We start from the raw sequence: 18499 nt of genomic DNA, 5'->3' as shown, positions 1-18499 counted from the left end.
ACGCCCACACTGTGTCTCCTGTGCTCCATAAGAGATAAGGCCTCGCCTCCCTGGAAAACCAAAGGGCAGGAAAGACGCAAAGCACCATACATTTGGGTTCACCTGGCATACGGTCAAATCTTTCTTTAAACCTTACCATGTTTTTAATCACTGCATCTTCCCCATCACACTCACTCTTTGCTTCTTCAGACAGCACAACTCTTCTCAAAAAATATCCCTGATGACTCAGACTTATTTGAGACTTGAGAGACTCCTGGAGTCCATCGCTAGAGACCCAGGGCAGCCTAACAGAAAGGCCTAACCTAGGACGCATCAAAGATCTGGACTGGATTTCCCACGGTTGTTTATTCTAAGCCCTGCCTCCTCACAGTGGACCCGAAACATCAGCCTCACTGGGGAGCTTGTTAGAACTTCAGAACCCACCCGGACCTACTGCAACAGAGTCTGCCTTTTAACAAGATTTCCAGAAGACTCCAAGCACATCGAGTTTGTAAAACACCGCTCTAAACCATGATCTGAAGAAAGCCTCTTAATCAACAGCTGTATCAGGTCTTCATCTGACGGATGAGACTGCCTCTATCTGCTTTACCTTCAGTACAGGCCAACGATGGTGATCCACAGTGAGGTTCTGAAAATGAGAGAAGGCTGTCACACAGACATAAGCATCCTTACCCTTTACTCAGAGGAGCAAATATGTCTCTCTCATGAACAGACACTTCTCAAAAGAAGACATTCATACAGCCAACAAACATGAAAAAAAGCTCAACATCACTGATCATTAGAGAAATGCAAATCAAAACCATAATGAGATACCGTCTCACACCAGTTAGAATGGTGATTATTAAAAAGTCAAGAAACAACAGATGCTGCTGAGGTTGCGGAGAAATAAGAATGCTTTTACACTGTTGGTGAGAATGTAAATTAGTTCAAACATTGTGGAAGATGGTGTGGCAATTCCTCAAAGACGTAGAACTAGAAATACCATTTGACCCAGCAATCCCATTCCTGGGTATATAACCAAAGGAATACAAACCACTCTGTTACAAACATACATGCATGCATATGTTCACTGAAGCACTATTCACAATAGCAAAGACATGGAATCAACCCAAAAACCCATCAATGATAGACTAGATAAAGAAAATGTGGTACATATACACCATGGACTACTATGCAGCCATAAAAATGAATGAGACCATGTCCTTTGCAGGGACATGGATGAAGCTGAAAGCCACTATCCTCAGCAAACTAATGCAGGAACAGAAAACCAAACACCGCATGTTTTCGCTCATAGGTGGGAGCTGAATCATGAGAACACACGGACATAGGAAAGGGAACAACAAACACTGGAGCCTGTTGGGGGGTGGCAGGGAGCAGGGAGAGCATTAGGAAAAATAACTACATGCTGGACTTAATACCTAGCTGATGGGTTGATAGGGGCAGCAAACCACCATGGCACACGTTTACCTATGTAACAAACCTGCACATCCTGCACATGTACCCTGGAACTAAAAATAAAAATTAAAAGAAAAATAAATCCAAATTTAAAAAAAAACGTATGTCTGCCCTTAAGTACACTCTACAAATGCCATCTTAAACACACCCAACCTGCAGCAGCTTCGCTAATGCCACCCTCTGCCTAGTGTATAGTTACCAAGAATGAATGGTCCTTCCACATACTCAGCGTCACACAAGGCATTCACCCTAAGAACCCACAGCACCAAGAAGAGAGAACGCACTCTCTATAGTTTCTGCGGCAGCCAGAAGTGACCGCCACACTTAAAGCATCACTAAACCCATTTGCTTTACATTTAAACAGGCAGTTTTCAGGATTCTATTTCACGATCTATTTTTATTACAAAAACATTTGCCTTGCCAAGTCTTCAAGTAAAAATCGCTGATCTCCTATTTATCATACAATTTCCCTTCAATGTAGTACCTGCTGTGCACGTGACCTACTTAGTATCTGAAAAGCAGAGACCCTCTGAGGTTCAGGATTAAAACCAGCCCTCTTAGACTTTGCTAACTTAAAGCTGTAATTCTTACAAGAGACCAACTGGTCACTGTTGAATTTAAAAAGAAAAAAAAATAGTCTGGGATTTGGGAATATTTGCCCTGGAGCTACTAGACATATGCAAGCAAATTTCTAAATATAAATTAACTTCCTACCTACCTCAGATAGGTTTCCAAAATATAAAATTCAGATTCTTGCAACTTAATTATTTCATGGGGATTTTGTGTATAGAAAACAGTCACATATCCCTGAGTAAACAAGAGGCAGACTAATTTTGTTTGAGACAATTTTGCCTATTATACTATCAGAGATTAGACTATCCACCTCTATCCACTGTGCCTGAGTTTGTATTTTCTTCTCTTTTTACACTATATTTAGTTAGAGACACACTCCTTACTCACTTAACACCGTTCTCTCCAGGTTCTTTTTTTTTTTTAGCCCACCTATAAAAATTACAATCTCCAAATTACAGAAAATTTCTATTTTTCCTTCACTAGTAACATTATCACCATTGCAAACACCATGGTTTTTATATTACTGTTGGTGTGTTTTACTAGTATCTTCCAAGTGGGATGACATGGATGGAACTGTATAAATATCCCTGCCTTGCTTTTTCACCTAGAAGAAAGGTTGTAAGATTTCCTGTTCAATTGAAGTTTGCACTGCCAGAATATAAATGTAAAACAGGCAGTCATTTTGAGCACCTGAAATAGGTGTTAAAAGCTACTATTAAGATCTCTCACAAGCACACTTGTGTGTCTTTCATGCCAAAGTCAGAGTGGGAATGCAGTGAGTCCAGCAGCTGCAGGCTCAGCTGCCCACGGCTCAGCCGCCCAGGCAAATCAGGAACAGAGTCTTGTGCAAGCTCAGCTGGAGACAGTTTGCACAAAGCAGGGACCTCTGGGGAAAGAAACCCTCAGAGCTCTAAACTGTCTTTGGATGTGATGTCTCTCAGCTGGAAGGAACATATGGAGACCTGCTGGTGTGGGTCAAAGTGGTCACAGACCACAGTGGAGGGCTCTGGCATCGTGCATCCTAAGGATGGGGAACAGACAGTGGCAGAGGACAAAGATGCCTGATTTGTCCTCTCAGACAGAAATCAGTTGCCATTCACGCTCCAGTCCCACTGCTAACTATTAGGGAGGCGGTCAGGGTGGAAGGGGGCGGAGATTGACTGAAGGCAAGTCCGTACATTAAAATGCCCAGAAACATGTTTTCCATTCAGTGTTGGTGTCTGGCCAACAGGGAGACATGCAGATACACAGAGAGTCCACGCCCAACACAGATGCCTATAGGGAGCTTCCTGTGGGAAGAGGGAAGCACAGGCAGGACCACCTCCAGAGGGTGTGGCAGGGTCCTGCATCTCTGGCTGCAGCCCAGTGCTGTGTGCAGTTCAGAGAATGAGCTTTGGAGCTCAGACCCACGAGCTCAGGTCCTGCCTCTGGCTCCCACTAACTCCCTGGTTTGGGGAAAGTATTTAAGCCACTCCCAGCCTCCACTCACCCACCTGTAAAATGGGCTTCATAAAAATGTTGATGTTCTTAAAGTTGACTAATTAAAGGAAATAATTCATGTAAAGTACTTAGCAGAGTACAAAAAGAGCATAATATGTGGCTATTATTATATTAATTCTTCCTTAATAATCCTCTTATTCTCTTGTTTTTCTTTTGCATACACAGAACACTTAAACAATGTTATCCAGAAATTCAGCCAGCTTGGTTCCGAGAAGAGATAAGAAATAATATGTGCCTATAGAGACAGAGGAGGCATGAGGAGGGAGTTGAGAAATCACTAATCACTAAGTTTGCAAGAATCTGAGCCACTGACTTGCCTGCCTTTAGCAGCCATCAAGCCTGCAGTTGCTGCCAGAGATGGGTGATGAAGATGAACCTGTGAACGTGCGTTACAGGGAGAGAGCTGCTATGGGAGAGTCAGGATACAAGGAAAGGGGAGGGAGGGAGCCATGGGGATACTGAGGAAGAGCATTCCAGGCAGAGGGAATGGCCTGTGCAAGGGCTCGGGTGGGGCATGAGGGTGAGTTCATGGCTGGCATGGCACAAGCCAGAGGGGCGAGTGGGAGCCTGCATCAGAGGAAAGGTGGACATGGATGTCACGTGATCTCTGCCTAGCGCTGACAGGGGTCTCTAGGACATCTTCCTGTAGGAGATTGGGTGGTGGGGCACAGGACAGAGAGGAGCTGAATTGTTTGGGGTCTGATGAATCAGGGGTGATTACGGCCTAGGAACAGGAGGAGCAGCATCTATGCCAGGCCCTGTTCTGTTTGGTACTTTTAGCCATTACTTAAAGGCACAAAGGCCATGTTTGTCCACTTGACAGGCAAATATATACAACTTACTGGTCACCAGAATCAAGACTCAAAACAATCTCAAAAGGACTGCTCAAAACTGATGAATACTTTATAGGTACAAACTACGTGAGGGAAAAAAACTTCTCAAGTATAGACATGACTTTTTTTTCCCCCCCGAGACAAGGTTGCCCAGGCTGGAGTGCAGGGGTATGATCACAGCTCACTGTAACCTCAAACTCCTGGGCTCAAGTAATCCTCCTGCCTCAGTCTCCCAAGTAGCTAGGACTACAGCTTCACAACACCACGCTCAGCTAATTTTTATTTTTTGTAGAGACAGGGTCTCACTATGTTGCCAAGGGTGGCCTCGAACTCCTGGCCTCCAGGGATCCTCCTGCCTTGGCCTCCCAAAGCACTGAGCTTACAGGCATGGTCCACCGTGCCAAGCCAGGAAACCAGTCCAAATTTAAATAACGGTTCATATCCCAAAGGACAAGATACAATAAGAGCCGAGAATGTGAGTTAATCACTTAAAGCAGAAACGGATTATGAAGATCAATCTGCATTAACAGAGCAGTGGCAGGTCAATGGAAGGAGCAACACACTGCCAGAGCCAGAGGCCAAGTGAACACCAAGTTCAACTCGGACTCCACGAGGGGCAGAGGCTCTTCGGAGGATAGGACTCGGACCAGGAGTTCCCAAACAGTGATGAGGGCAATTCCCCTGGAGAAGAGAGCTAAAGGAGGCAGCAGCTTCCATGGTCCTCCGTCATCTGAAGGGCAGGAAACAGATGCAAACATATTCCGTGTGGCTTCAGAGACCAGAGCAGAAGCCAGGAATGAGAGGACAAACAGGCAGGATGCGGCTCATTCTATGAATGCTCGTTTGAAAACTTGGAACTGTTCTATGATGGAGCAAGCAGTCATCTGTGGCCCTAACACATCCCGGCCACTGCACAAAACATTTCCGAGCAGAAATTTCCAAGCGACCATGCCCTGTGAGGTATGGCCACCGCAACACCGAAGCACTCTTTATTAAACACAGAAACGGGTTCTGGCACCCCTGTCAGACATGAATCAGCTTCGTTCCTCCTCCAGGGCCTCCCTCTGGTGGCTCTGGTTCCCACTGCTCCACTCCACACCCTCCAACAGGGTGCTACAGGACCTGGGAGGAAGAGCCCTTCTTTGCGGTAAGCAGGCCTCTCCACGGGGCAGGGGAAGAGAGATGTGGCCATCCGGCTCACGCTGGCAGCAAGAGAAATCAAACCCTGGCCAGGCTCAGCAGCTCCACCGAGGGGCCAACCACGGCAGGAATACTTTATAGGTACAAACTACTTGAGGGAAAAAAGGTGCTGGTGAGTGGCAGCTCCATGGTGCCCCCAAATGGAAGGGCTGGGGCAAAAGAAGCAAGGCGCCAGGCTCACCAGAGGGACTTCCACAGCATGACAAGTGACATTACCTTGGAAACATTCGCATCACTGATTTTCTTTCCAGTACTATGAATTTTGAATGCTTTAAAAAAAATGTATCAGTAATGATACCATGCTGCCTTGTCTCTACCATTGTGGCAACAGGCATAATTAATCCCAGGTTATAGGTGGTAACTTTAGACAGCTTGTTCTAGTTCACAGCTCCTAAGGGCAAAAGCTGGGATTTGAAAGCGGACTCCGAAGCCCATGCTTTGGTTACAGCGGGTAGCTCGTCAGACATGAGGAGGGCAGGAGAGGGCCCCTTCCAGATACGCACCAGCAATGTCAGGCGACTATCAGGTGTTGGTCAGGCAGTTGTCAACTGTTTCTCTAAAGTGATCATTGGTCACAGCGGGCACCAAGGAAGGGCGGGCTCCCAGTAGATAGAAAACACCTAACACTGGTGAGCAGCAGCTTCCCAATAAGACCTCGGGAGCTGGGCGAGTGGGCTCAAGCATGCGCATTAAGAGGCAAAATGGCGGAGTTTAACCGGTGCGTGACGTTCCTCTAGGAATGATGGACTGGACAGGGAAGAACGCCTCAAGTGAGCACGCCTACAACGCCAGTAAACACCCTGCGCATGCTCCCCCACAACCCCCGAGTGCTAGCAGGCCACTGCACATGTGGACAGCCCACCCCAAGGGAAGAATCAGAGAAGAAGGAATGCAAGACCCCGGAAGTATGCCAGCATATAAAACCCCAGGTCAAAAGGCCAAATCTCACACTTCATGTCTCAAGTTGCCCGCCTAACCATCTTCAAAGTGTACTTGACGTCCTTTCATTCCTGCTCTGAAGTTTTTAATAAACTTTCACTCCTGCTCTAAAACTTGCCTCAGTCTCTCCTTTTGCCTTATGTCCTAGGAGGCAAGAAGTGAGGTTGCTGCAGACCTGTCTGGATTCACCGCTGGTAACACTGTGACCACTCTAAACATCAGAGCTCTGCTCCTGTTTATGGAGACGTTACCCTAAATTAGCTGTAAATTCCTTCCCTAAGAAATGTAGGGTAACCTCTAAATTCCCTCCCTAGTTACCTTTGTGACTGCCTCAGGCCTACCAGTACTGAAGAGGACAGCGCTCTGCTTTCTTACCAATATGATGGGGCTCCCAGGGTCCTCTGTCAGCGTGCTCTCTTTGAGGTTTCATTTCAGGTACGGGCCTTACCTTCATATCTGCTGGAAGAATCGCACGCCTTCTGCGGGGTGGCTACTCGGAGGAATATCTGCTGCCTCCAGGAATGCCTCCGGGTCTTCACAGGAGTCCCACCAGAATCACCAAGATGGTTTGCTTTGGATTCAAAGTCCCTAAAATTATAAGATGATTGATTTATGACTAGTGGGGAGGAATTCACGGGATTTTGTTAGCTTAACATTTTTTTAAACAAAGCACTAAATTATCAACTATCTTTGTATAAACAAATAATTAATCACAGAAGTTATATCAAGCTCACAGTGGGTTGTCATTCCTAAAGAACTGCTTTCTTACAGGATTCTTTTCATGAAAAGAGAAAGATTACATGCCCTTAAATGATTTCGATTGTAACAGAGATTAAGAAACATGTTCCACATATCATAGCTTCCAATTGGGCCTCTCTTGGTGCCACTTTGAAAAAGAAAAACTGCCTAAAGGGGGAAAGGGGGTGATGCCAAGGAGCCCCATTCTGCCCTCTTCTGTACATGGGAATATCTGCTCAGCACAGGCCCATGCCTCCAAGGATACCCACAAAAAATGAAAAAAGTTGCAATTTAATTACACAGAACCAGCAAGGCAATAACTATGCAGTCACTTGATGATGTTGACTGTTTTAACGTGTGTATTTTTTAAACTACAAAATATAGTTATCAATATATAAACACAATCATAAATTTTTTCTCCTATTCACAGGACAACCTGAGAAGGCCCTTCTAATTTATACCCAAGTTATGTACCTGTAACTAAGCAATCCCCTCAACTTACAGATTAGACGTCCTGAACAGATCAGACATCCTGATTTGAAACAGACATATGCTCACTACTCAGAAACACTGGTCTCAGAGACTTGGCAAAGACTTTTCTTACGATAACACTTAAACAAACTAATCCTCATCAAAACTAGAGAACAGGTTGGTCGCACATTTTAAAAAATGGCATTCAATAAGAAAAAAGTATAAGAAAGAAGATACAACAGATTTAGCTGAAATGATTTTTTAAATGGCAAAACAGTAGTTAAAACACCCTTGTATATCTAATGATATTCAACACTTAATAACACCCAGGCTTGATATATCTAAATTAAGCCCTACCTTTTTGTGTTCATAAAGTCAGAGGTGTTATTTTCATCTACAGGAGCCAGAAATTTTAGAAAATTTGGCACAGAAGAAGAAGAATGAAGTTTTTTCCGCAGGGCATTACGGTAGGAGATGCTAAGAGTTTGGTTGAAAAAAGAGTTTAGGATAAAGAAACATAAAAACACAAAGTATAAAATATAAGCTTCAAAATAAAAGAAACATTTTTGTTCTAATGCTAAGAAAAGAAAACTAGGTAAGAAATTAAAAGTAGTTCACGAATAAGATTTAACTTTCATTTTCACCAATAAAATTTGATTTTAAATGAATGGGATCAATAATTTTTTAAAAAAGAAAATCAATCCATTTTCCAAATGACTCTTCCTTTCAAACTGGGAAAAATAATTCTCCTAAATCAATCAGGAAGTTTCTGATACTGCACAAATTGAAGTGTACATGATCAAACACAGATGTTATCCTGTGTGTGTGTGTGTGTGTGTGTGCGCGTGTGTGTGTGTATACGCGTGCATGTAAGTGTCCACTAGGGCAAGGAAATGTGAAAATAAGTATAAAAAAACAATTTGCAGCAGGGTACAGTGGCTCACACCTGTAATCCCAGCACTTTGGGAGACTGAGGCAGGCGGATCACTTGAGGTCAGGAGTTCAAGAACAACCTGGTCAACATGGTGAAACCCCATCTCTACAAAAAATAAAAATAAAAATATTAGCCGGGCATGGTGGCGTGTGCCTGTAGTCCCAGCTACTCGGCAGGCTGAGGCAGGAGAACTGCTTGAACCCACAAGGCAGAAGCCACAGTGAGCTGAGATCATGCCACTGCACTCCAGCCTGGGGAACAGAGTGAGACCCTGTCTCAAAAAAAAAACAAACACAAACACAAACCAATTTGCCATTAAGATCTGTTTTCATAATAATTTTAAGAAAAGTAATCAATAGTAAAATTAACTTGGTTCAAATGACAGCTGAAAATAAGACAAAATATAAACAAAGACACACACACACACACACACAGACAGTGGCTCTGCTTCCTGCATGGACATTCCCCCCATTCAGCATATCCTCATCAGTGTGAACTCCCCAGGAAAACAGACAACACCAAACTTGCCACGTGAGTGTGCTCACCTCTTTGGCACAGCATTCCCACTTTGTTCTCCACTGGAATTATGTTTTAGGTACTTAAAAAAGTTTGGCGAGGAGGCGGAGGGGTTAAGACGAGGTGGAGGAGCAGGAGCTGAAGACTGACCTGGGCGGTGCTTAGACTCGCCCACAGGTGAAGGATCCACACTAAACAGCAATCAGAGAAAGCACGGGGGGGTTAGCAGGAGAGGGGGCGCCGACAGGGACACGGAGCAAACAGATGGAAGGAGCACAGCTGCTTTTGTCTCGTTGTTCCAGTAACACTATCAGAGTGGAGGACTTCTTCCACTCCTCTTCCTCATCTCTGCTCGCTCTCTGGCAAAGGTAGTTTTCAATGAAAAACAGAGTATATTGACAGCCGTTCTTGACCATTTCCCATGTGTTTATGCTCCCAACAATACTTTTTTTTTAATAGGTCTCACTCTATCACCGAGGCTGGAGTGCAGTAGCACCATCACAGCTGACTGTAACCTTGAACTCTTGGCCTCAAGCAACCTCCCACCTCAACCTCCCAAAGCCCTGGGATTACAGGAGTGAGCCACTTCACCCAGGAACAATAATACTTCTTTCTCTATTTTCTTTTTCAGGAACTGGCAGGAAAAAAATTTTTTAATTAAAGTATAAACAAAAGCAAAAAAAATTTGAACTTTAAAAAATACATTTCCCTTTAAAATGAACAGTATCCTGCCCTGAATTTCAATGTCTTATTTCCTGTAGATAAATCGGAAAAGAGTTCACAAGAGGGAAAGAAAGCAGAATGGGCCATGCTAGGGAGGCAGACAGATAGGCATCTCCCCATCCTTCTCATTACGGATGTGTGACATCATCTATTATAAAGCTACATTCTTCAGGGAGAAAGGAAAAGTACTGATACTAAGTCCTACCCACTCTGGCTTTTGAGAAACAGCAGACTTCACAAGAGAACTAGGACTCTCCAGACAGGAATGTTTCAATGATCACTGAAAACGCCAACAACAGAGGAGTGGGCAGGCAGTGGTGAGGCAGAACAGAAGTAGTGTGCAGACAGGGTGTTAAACACAAGAAACTTACATAGCTACAACCCAACAATGCGTGACTCTAAAAGCGTGTATTTATTAATCAGTACCTTCTGACATGTCCCCTGCTTTTGGGATCACCATTACCCCGCTGAATTCCAAAGAACCAACAACTCTTTCCAATGGCTGATAGAAAACAAAGCTGGGAGGCTCTGCTCCATCATCTAGGACTGTTAATGCTCACACTTCTTTACTCAGAACATTCCAAACACTTCTGTACTAACTCACACTCTCAATGATCCGTGCATGAACTACACGAACACATAGGTCCTGGGACTTCTGCGGCTGCCAGTCAGAAGAAGGCAGTGACTGTACACAGGTGTGACCCTGATTCATATTAGGTGAGGGATTTTTAAAACTGTTTAAAGTTGTTTTTAAAGATAACTCTGTGTCCATTTATAGTCTCTGGCACACAGAGTTAAATGAATCACTAAGGGACACTTGGAAGGAATGGGGGGAACTTCTGATTACTCTTCTCCATAAGCAGACGATTCTAACTGGTCACAGGAACCCAACTATTACAATGAATAAATCTTGTTAGAAGAATCTAGAATTCTTACAGTGAGAGATTTTAGAAAACATCTACTCCAATTTTGTTATTCAGAGAAGTTTAGCAAATTTGTCCAGGTCACAATTAGTTCACAGCAGAACTACGACCAGAAGCCGAGGCACCCCCGTCACCCCATGAGGCCAGCATACCTCTCTTGCTCTGCCTGTAGGGATCACGGCCTCTCCCTCCCACTATAACCCTGCTCCAAGGGCTTCAGATGGCGAGACTCATCCGCTTGCCCTCTTCCTCACAGCAGCAAAGTTCCACAGTCAACAACGTCTCTTACTTTGTTTGAGGAGTAATGACTATGCATGTTAGGTACCATTTTTGCCCACTTTCACTTGCTTCCTGACAATACACGTACTCATTGCTTGTATATACACAAGCAGCTCGAACGAACATGTCACTGCTTCCAGTTTTACCTCCGAACCAAGAGTAAAGCCTGACTCGTTTCTCTCACTCAATAAACATACCTGGGATGCACATACCCAGCTAGTCACAGATATGCCCCAGCTATTTATGCAACAAATTTAAACAAATCTTACTTTCGTTCATGAGGCGTCTCTGTGCTCACTGAGTGATACCTCATAAGTTTCCTTTGCGAAACCCCCGGGGACCCCCGGGCAGGTTGTGGAGGTTCCTGGCATTCCATGGGGAAGTGACTCAGGGTGTTTGCTCGCCTCCTGAAGGCCTGCTGGGGCGACAGCGGAGCTGGCTCTTCTGGGAGATGACTCTCCGAGTCACTGGACAGGTCCTCCGAGGAGCCGAGGAGCTTAAAGGAGCTCTCAGAGATGGGCAAGGCCTCCTTTTCACACACAGATGGCTCCTGGCAGCAAACACATAGCAGATCAGACACACCATGGGGAATCTGTGGGATTTATAAATCTCTAGTTCCAGCACGGGCAAACATTTCAGTATCTAAGTATGTGTTCTGATTATAATGCCATCTAGAAGCCACCACCAAAAGCAGAAGAAAATGAAGGTTCATTAAATAAATGCCTGCTCCTCAAGGACACACTGCTGGCTTGCTGGAGAAATGGGGAAAGTGGCCAAGTGCAGGAGTGAAGGACGTAAGCCACAATCTGTAACGTTCTGGGCAACACCATGAATAGTGCCCTCTCTCTAGAAAACAGGACTGCAGCTTCTAAGGGGTGTGAGTGCTGGAGAACTTGTCTCCACTGCTTAACCAAGTTCTTTATCTTTGCCACATGTGTTCACTCATGTTAAACCCACATTTTAAGGCTCTCTCCAAATCTGATCTACGGTTGAGATTCAACTTCATAATTTGAGATTAAGAACTGTATCAATATTCTTAGAATATGGAAAATCACTCTGTAGGCACTTATTGCTGCAATTCAGGGCAAATAATTTCTTTCTGCACCTCAATTTCTTCTGTAAAAGGGTATAGTAAAAATGTATCTGAGTTTCAAGAACAAAGCAAGATAATACAACCAAAAGTACTTTTTATGTTGTAAAATGTTATACAAATATGTTATTGTTTTATTAGGTATGCAATAAATCTATAAAGTGCATGCTCAAACATTTGTTGAGAATCATGACAATATTTTAAAGTTGTATGCCTTCACGATGCACGCTTTTTCAAAGGAATGAACTACTACCACTCAAGCAAACTGATGTTTAGCACTGCACCCAGGACATGGCTAGTGGCCAATATATTTTTAATATATTTAAAATATTTAAAAAGAGGAATTGTAGCAGCTTGCCCCTACTGAAATTGTTGGAAGAGAAAAAATAAATCAACATGAACAGAGTAAAGAAGAATGAATGCATCTAACAGTGGACTGGAGACTCTGAATTCTACCTGTTCATTTACACAGTTGAGTGCCTTTTAGGTAGCAAGTATTGAGGGTTTTAATTTGAAAAAAAAAATGAAATGTGTTTATTAAAGGGAGAAGTTACATACATTTAATTGTATAAGAATTAGGAAAAAATTCCCAACATATTATGAAATATTGATTACTTTCATAACTGAAGTTTTTCATTCTTCAGGACTCAACAGTTGTGAAGATTCTTTTAAGGATTTAAAAGTCTGTCTAAGACAATACATCACAGAACACAATCTCCATCATGCAAACCTGTTGATCTAAATTCTTACTAATATCCCTCCAAATTATATCAAAGAGCTAATAGCCCTTAGCTTAATTGGACAACTGAAAGGGCCATTTTCATTTGTCAAGTTTCAGGGCTATTTGGTTTCTTTGCAACTCCTAGGTGATCAATTTATTAGAATGGATCCAATTACATAAAATAGAATATAGTAGTTTCTCAATTCCAGATGAATAAAAGAAAGATGTAAAGTACACATAAACATATACAATACACACAAGCAGCTTCTGAAAAGTTGCATCTCTCTTAGAATGACTCTAGAAATTGAAATCTTAGACAGACTTTTAAATCCTTTTAAAAGAATCTTCACAACTATCGAGTCCTGAAGAATGAATATGTATATATTCCTAGATCTGCCTTTTGGACAAAAATAAAAAGCAAGCAATAAGGCTTACTGGAAAGCCCGCTGAGTGACATGAATGTCTTCATGGTATCTCTATTGACACTGGTCTGTCTGGAATGCCTTCTTCTCTGTTCACTTCCATAGGCACAATTCCTACACCAAGATTTAGTCCAAAAGCATCACTGCCCCCTCACCCCTCACCTTTTCCCTGGTTCCACTGACCAAACCTAACTTCCCCTCCCCTTGCTCTTCTGACACTGAAGTTACCATTGTCTCTTATTTGTAACTTCTGGGCTCCTACCACACTCTGCTTGATGCTGGGGCTGTTTCTGTATCTGTCATCTCTCTCTTCCTAGGTAACTTCCTACATGAAAGGGGCTGTGTGTGGTTCATCTGTACACAACAAATAAGCAAATAACCTTTCCACACTTGCAACGAATTGCAGGGTGGAATCAGTGTGTATTAGATGGAGGCTGGACGATGCTATGTTCCCCTGGATTTTAACTTAGAAACTCACATTTACAAGACTGCTGTCTAGGTCCTCACTCCCCACAGGCGGTCTGCAGATCAGAAGCAGCAGCATTGCCTTGGAGCTTGCCAGAAATGCAGCATTTCAGGCCTCCCCCCGCCCCACCTACTGAACCAGAATCTGCACTTTGGAGAATGGCCTGAACCCGGAAGGCGGAGCACCTGAAATTTGAGAAGCACTCATCCATCTAAGGAAGTGTTTCTCAAACTGGTCCCTCTATCATGTTAGTAGGTGGTACAACTGAGTAGTTTGCCATGAGCATTTTAAAAATAAAATGGAACAAAATATCAGTATGTATTGTATGTTGTTCACAGTAAATACTGTTTTGTGAACTTTTAATTTTGTGTGTGAATGTGTAGGTATGTGTGTTTGTGAACTACACCACAATGTTAAATGTGCTTCTTACTGTAGGTTAGAAAAATTCTGAAAGCCATATGTCTAGGAGGGATGGCAGAGGACTGTAAACCCTGCCTGTGGTAAGGAGCTGGCCTCCACAAACACCCCCTCTCTCAGTACTGCAAAAGAGAGTCCTCTGGTAGTAGAAGGGAAAGCTGGCCTCCCTAGCACAAAACCCAAACCCACTTTTCAGTAGTTATAAAGTTGAACTGACCAGGCTTAAATATGATTAAATGTCTGGAAAGCAAGTTATTAAAAGAAGGACATAGATACTTGCTTATTTAAATAAAACAGTAACGTTTCATTATAATCATAGAGCCAGCTACAGGATAAAGTTTCAGAAATTTAATTTCCCCAAAAGTGAGGGAGAATGAAAGGCGGTATGAAGGTTGAAAAATTACCTACTGGGTACAACGTTCACTATCTGGGTGATGGGTACACTAGAAGCCCAATCCCCACCAGTATGTAATATATCCATGTAATAAACACGCACATGTACCCCCAAATCCAAAATAAAATTTTCTTAAAAAAAAGAAAAATTTAAGCTGTATACTTCTCTAAATTCACAAATCCACTTTCTGAGGTTTTCCCAATATTAATTATTTTTTTAATAGGAAAATCTACTGCTTTTTTTTTTTTTTTTTTACACGGAGTCTCTCTCTGTCACCCAGGCTGGAGTGCAGTGGCACGATCTCGGCTCACTGCAAGCTCCGCCTCCCAGGTTCACGCCATTCTCCTGCCTCAGCCTCCCAAGTAGCTGGGACTACAGGTGCCCGCCACCACACCCGGCTAATTTTTAATTTTTTGTATTTTTAGTAGAGACGGGGTTTCACTGTGTTAGCCAGGAGGGTCTCGATCTCCTGACCTCGTGATCCGCCCACCTCGGCCTCTCAAAGTGCTGAGATTACAGGCATTGAGCCACCGCACCAGGCCCCATCTGCTCTTTTATGTAAAACTTTTATGTTATGATAGAACTGCATGACCAGTCCTCCACCAGTGCCAAGAAATTTGGAAGCAGCAAACGTTTTATGATTGGAGGTATGTAGACAGGAGATGAGCAAGACCTATTTGTTGGTTTCTTCAGGGTGTCGTATAAAGAGAAATGTGCTTACTTTGCTGGTGTTACTTAATGTACTAGACACGGAGCTATCCAGATCCACACTGGTGGAGTGTTCCTGCAGGCCTCTGGCTTTATTACCCTACATAAAGAAAAGGCAGTCGAGTTATGACCCTGGAGGCTTTTGCAAAGGCATCAGCTAGAAGCAGATTGGTCCATTTAAATAAGCTCAGGAAAAAAATGTTATCTACTGAGAGATGCTACTGAGGATATATGTACATTAAAATAATCAACATTTCCATCATTTTTTTAAAAAATAAATAAGACACTAACCTCAACGTTCTGAAACACCTGGTGGCTAAGTAATTTGGCATGAGTGATAGGCAGGAAGACAAGACAATTCGTCTATAAGGAAAATCAAGTGCTCAAGCCCACTCAGCAACTCCCTCCCCTGGGTCACAAGTCATCATAACGGCCAGCCGCATGTCACTCGGACAGCACTCTATCCCTTTGGGAGCTCTCAAATGCAGCCCCTCCCAACTCTGGTTTTGTAAATCAACTGTTTTTCATGATCTCACAAGATACTGCAAAATTCTCAGAAACATCTTCAAAGAAAATAAAATTTAACTTTCCTTAATTAAAAAAAAAAATCAGATGTTTCAAAAGAAGTGTGCCATAAAATCAAAAAGAACTATAATAAGATACTGCACACTCCAGAAAGGTGTGAAACTCTGAGGGAAAATCAGATTTGATTTCTCAGACGTGCCATCAGGCTATTTACACTCATGGGAGGGAGGGGTAATTTCTTAAAGAACTCCCAGACATGTGTACTTTGTTCTTTCTATAGAGCTATATTTGGCAAACTTTTTCTGTAAAGGGCCAGATAGTAAGTGTCTTATGCTTTGTGAGGCATATAGTGTCTGTGGTAACTGCTGAAGTCTGCAAAAAAGAAACCTTAGATAACAGGAAAACGAATGGATGTGGCAGTGTTTCGATAAAACTTTATTTACAAAAATAGGAGGTGGGTGGAATTTGGCCCATGGGCATAGTTTGCTGACCCCTACTATATAGCCTTTTAGATAGCTAACACCAGCAGCTGACAGTAACTGTTTTTTAAGTTAGACATAGTGATAGTAGGGAGAACAGAAGCCACACCTCAGTGTATCTAATGCATGCTCTTTATAGGGACTGGCTAACAAATATTCTTTGGAGAGGCAAAAAAATCCCGTTGGATGTAATACAAAAGAGTAAGAAAAATTTTTTTTTAAACCTAGGCCAAATTAAAAACAATTTAAAATGTAGGTAATATTGTTCTAAGCCTGAGAAAACATTAAAAAAGGTTTTATACTTTTACCTTTATGATAAACATTGATGGAATAAAAGCATAGAACTCAATCTTACACTCTCCTAAAAAGTGATTTAACTTAAATTAGGAGAAATTATGCTACTTACCCGGGACAAAATACTTTCTAAAGACTCTGTTAAAGATCTCTTTGCTTTGTTTTTCAGCATATCTAGCCTAAATCGAGTGGCACTGGGTGGTAATTCACTTCCGATATTTTCTGCTGCCATCTGCGATGTCTAAAAAAGTGAAAAACAAACAGTTAAGTCATTTATCGCTTCCTTCTCTGCTTCTTAAAGGAATGAAAAATCTCTAGGACACATCTTTTTGGCACCAGGCCATCATTCTGATTCTGTCTGTGATCTCACCTCATCTGCTCCTTAGTGACATGGCTGCAAGTCCAGGAAATAATTTTGTCTCAGAGAGTTGCTTTGACTACCCCAAGTAAAATGAGGAAATATGCTTTGAAACCAATCAGTTGAAGTAGTTTATTGCTCAGACTCTGCAACTGAATCAGAGATCTGTCTTCACTAACCGTGGTCTTTGGCCAGTTTCTTACTTTTCTGAGCCTCAAACTTCCTCTTCAGTAAAGTGAGACCAATGGCAAGATCGAATCATAACACTGTGTTGTGAGACTAAAACAGGTAAAGTGTGTAAAACATTGAACACAGCATGGTACAAAGGTAGCTATCATTAACTTTTCAAAATAAAGCAATAACTTACCTTTGGGGGCATTTCAGACGATGAGACAACATAAATTCCTCAAATAAAGAACCTATTCTCTCTGCCTATACAATTCCTTCATCCCTTTCTACAGATCTCTGCTTTCTTGTGTTTTCCTCTCTCCTTTTATTTTCCCATCATCCTTTCATTCTTCTCTGCAACCAAGCTTCTCTCCCTTAACTACTAGCCACAAAAACTGAAAATAAAAATACAATGGAGTTTGCTTGAAAGCCACTAAATGAAGTCTTAGTGTTACTTATTTACAAGGAGGTACTTTTTTTTTTTTTTGAGACAGGGTGCCAGGGTCTCATTTTGTTGCCCAGGCTGGAGTACAGTGCCACGATCACGGCTCACTGCAGTCTTGACCTCCCAGGTTCAAGCAATCCTTCCGCCTCAGCCCCCAAAGTAGCTGGGACTACGCACAGCTAATTTTTTGTATTTTTTGTAGAGACGGGGTTTCACCATGTTGGCCAGGCTGATCTCAAACTCCTGAGCTCAAGTGATCTACCTGCCTCGGCCTCCCAAAGTGCTGGGATTACAGGAGTGAGCTACCACACTCAGCTGAAGGTACATTTTTTTTTAATATGCAACAAAAATCTGAATTAAATTGTTTCTTATGTGGATTCTCACCTGATTGCTGTTAGAAAATAATTTTGTTAGAAAAACAAACGGCCAGGCGCAGTGGCTCATGCCTATAATCTCAGCACTTTGGGAGGCCAAGGTGAGTGGACCACCCGAGGTCAGGAGTTTGAGACCAGCCTGGCCAACATAGAGAAACCCTGTCTCTACTAAAAAAACAAAAAATAGCCGGGCGTAGTGGTGCACACCTGTAATCCCAGTTACTCAGGAGGCTGAGGCAGGAGAATCGCTTGAACTCAGAAGCCAGAGGTTGCAGTGAGCCAAGATCAAGCCACTGCACTCCAGCCTGGGCGACAGAGCGAGACTCCATCTCAAAAACACACACACACACAAGCAAATCCCCCATTACTCTAAATACTGACATATTCTTTGTTGCAGTTATTATATTTCAAGCACACAGAAAACTGTAGAGACTAATATAACAAATACCTTTGTATCATCACCTGGTTTTGTTCAAGTGAGCGTTTGCCAGGGGTTGAGAACAGTGAGAAGCCCAGCTCTGGAGTGCAATGTCCAGGTGAAATGTTCCTCTGCT

The 18499-nt window shown here is 42.8% G+C and overlaps 1 protein-coding gene across 24 annotated transcripts in view; it reads right to left on the bottom strand.

The window, feature by feature from the left end:
* Window positions 1-18499, bottom strand: part of TBC1D1 (TBC1 domain family member 1) — a 248917-nt gene that overhangs the window by 76403 nt on the left and 154015 nt on the right. For 10 of the 24 annotated variants that reach the window (XM_063664457.1, XM_063664458.1, XM_063664456.1 and 7 more), the window contains 4 exons: window positions 16713-16841; window positions 15316-15402; window positions 11354-11634; window positions 6949-7088 (listed from right to left, as the gene is read on the bottom strand). In XM_063664457.1, coding sequence (XP_063520527.1) covers window positions 6949-7088; window positions 11354-11634; window positions 15316-15402; window positions 16713-16841 — 637 coding nt within the window. Of the gene's footprint in view, window positions 1-6948; window positions 7089-8066; window positions 8187-9188; window positions 9351-11353; window positions 11635-15315; window positions 15403-16712; window positions 16842-18499 lie in introns of all 24 variants that reach the window. The other 14 variants (XM_063664446.1, XM_054484527.1, XM_063664451.1 and 11 more) reach the window with 3 other exon arrangements.

This window comes from Pongo pygmaeus, chromosome 3 (assembly GCF_028885625.2).
Source record: "Pongo pygmaeus isolate AG05252 chromosome 3, NHGRI_mPonPyg2-v2.0_pri, whole genome shotgun sequence".
NCBI lineage: Eukaryota > Metazoa > Chordata > Mammalia > Primates > Hominidae > Pongo > Pongo pygmaeus.
Note: the sequence above shows the minus strand (reverse complement) of the source record. Positions and strands in the feature narration are given on the sequence as shown.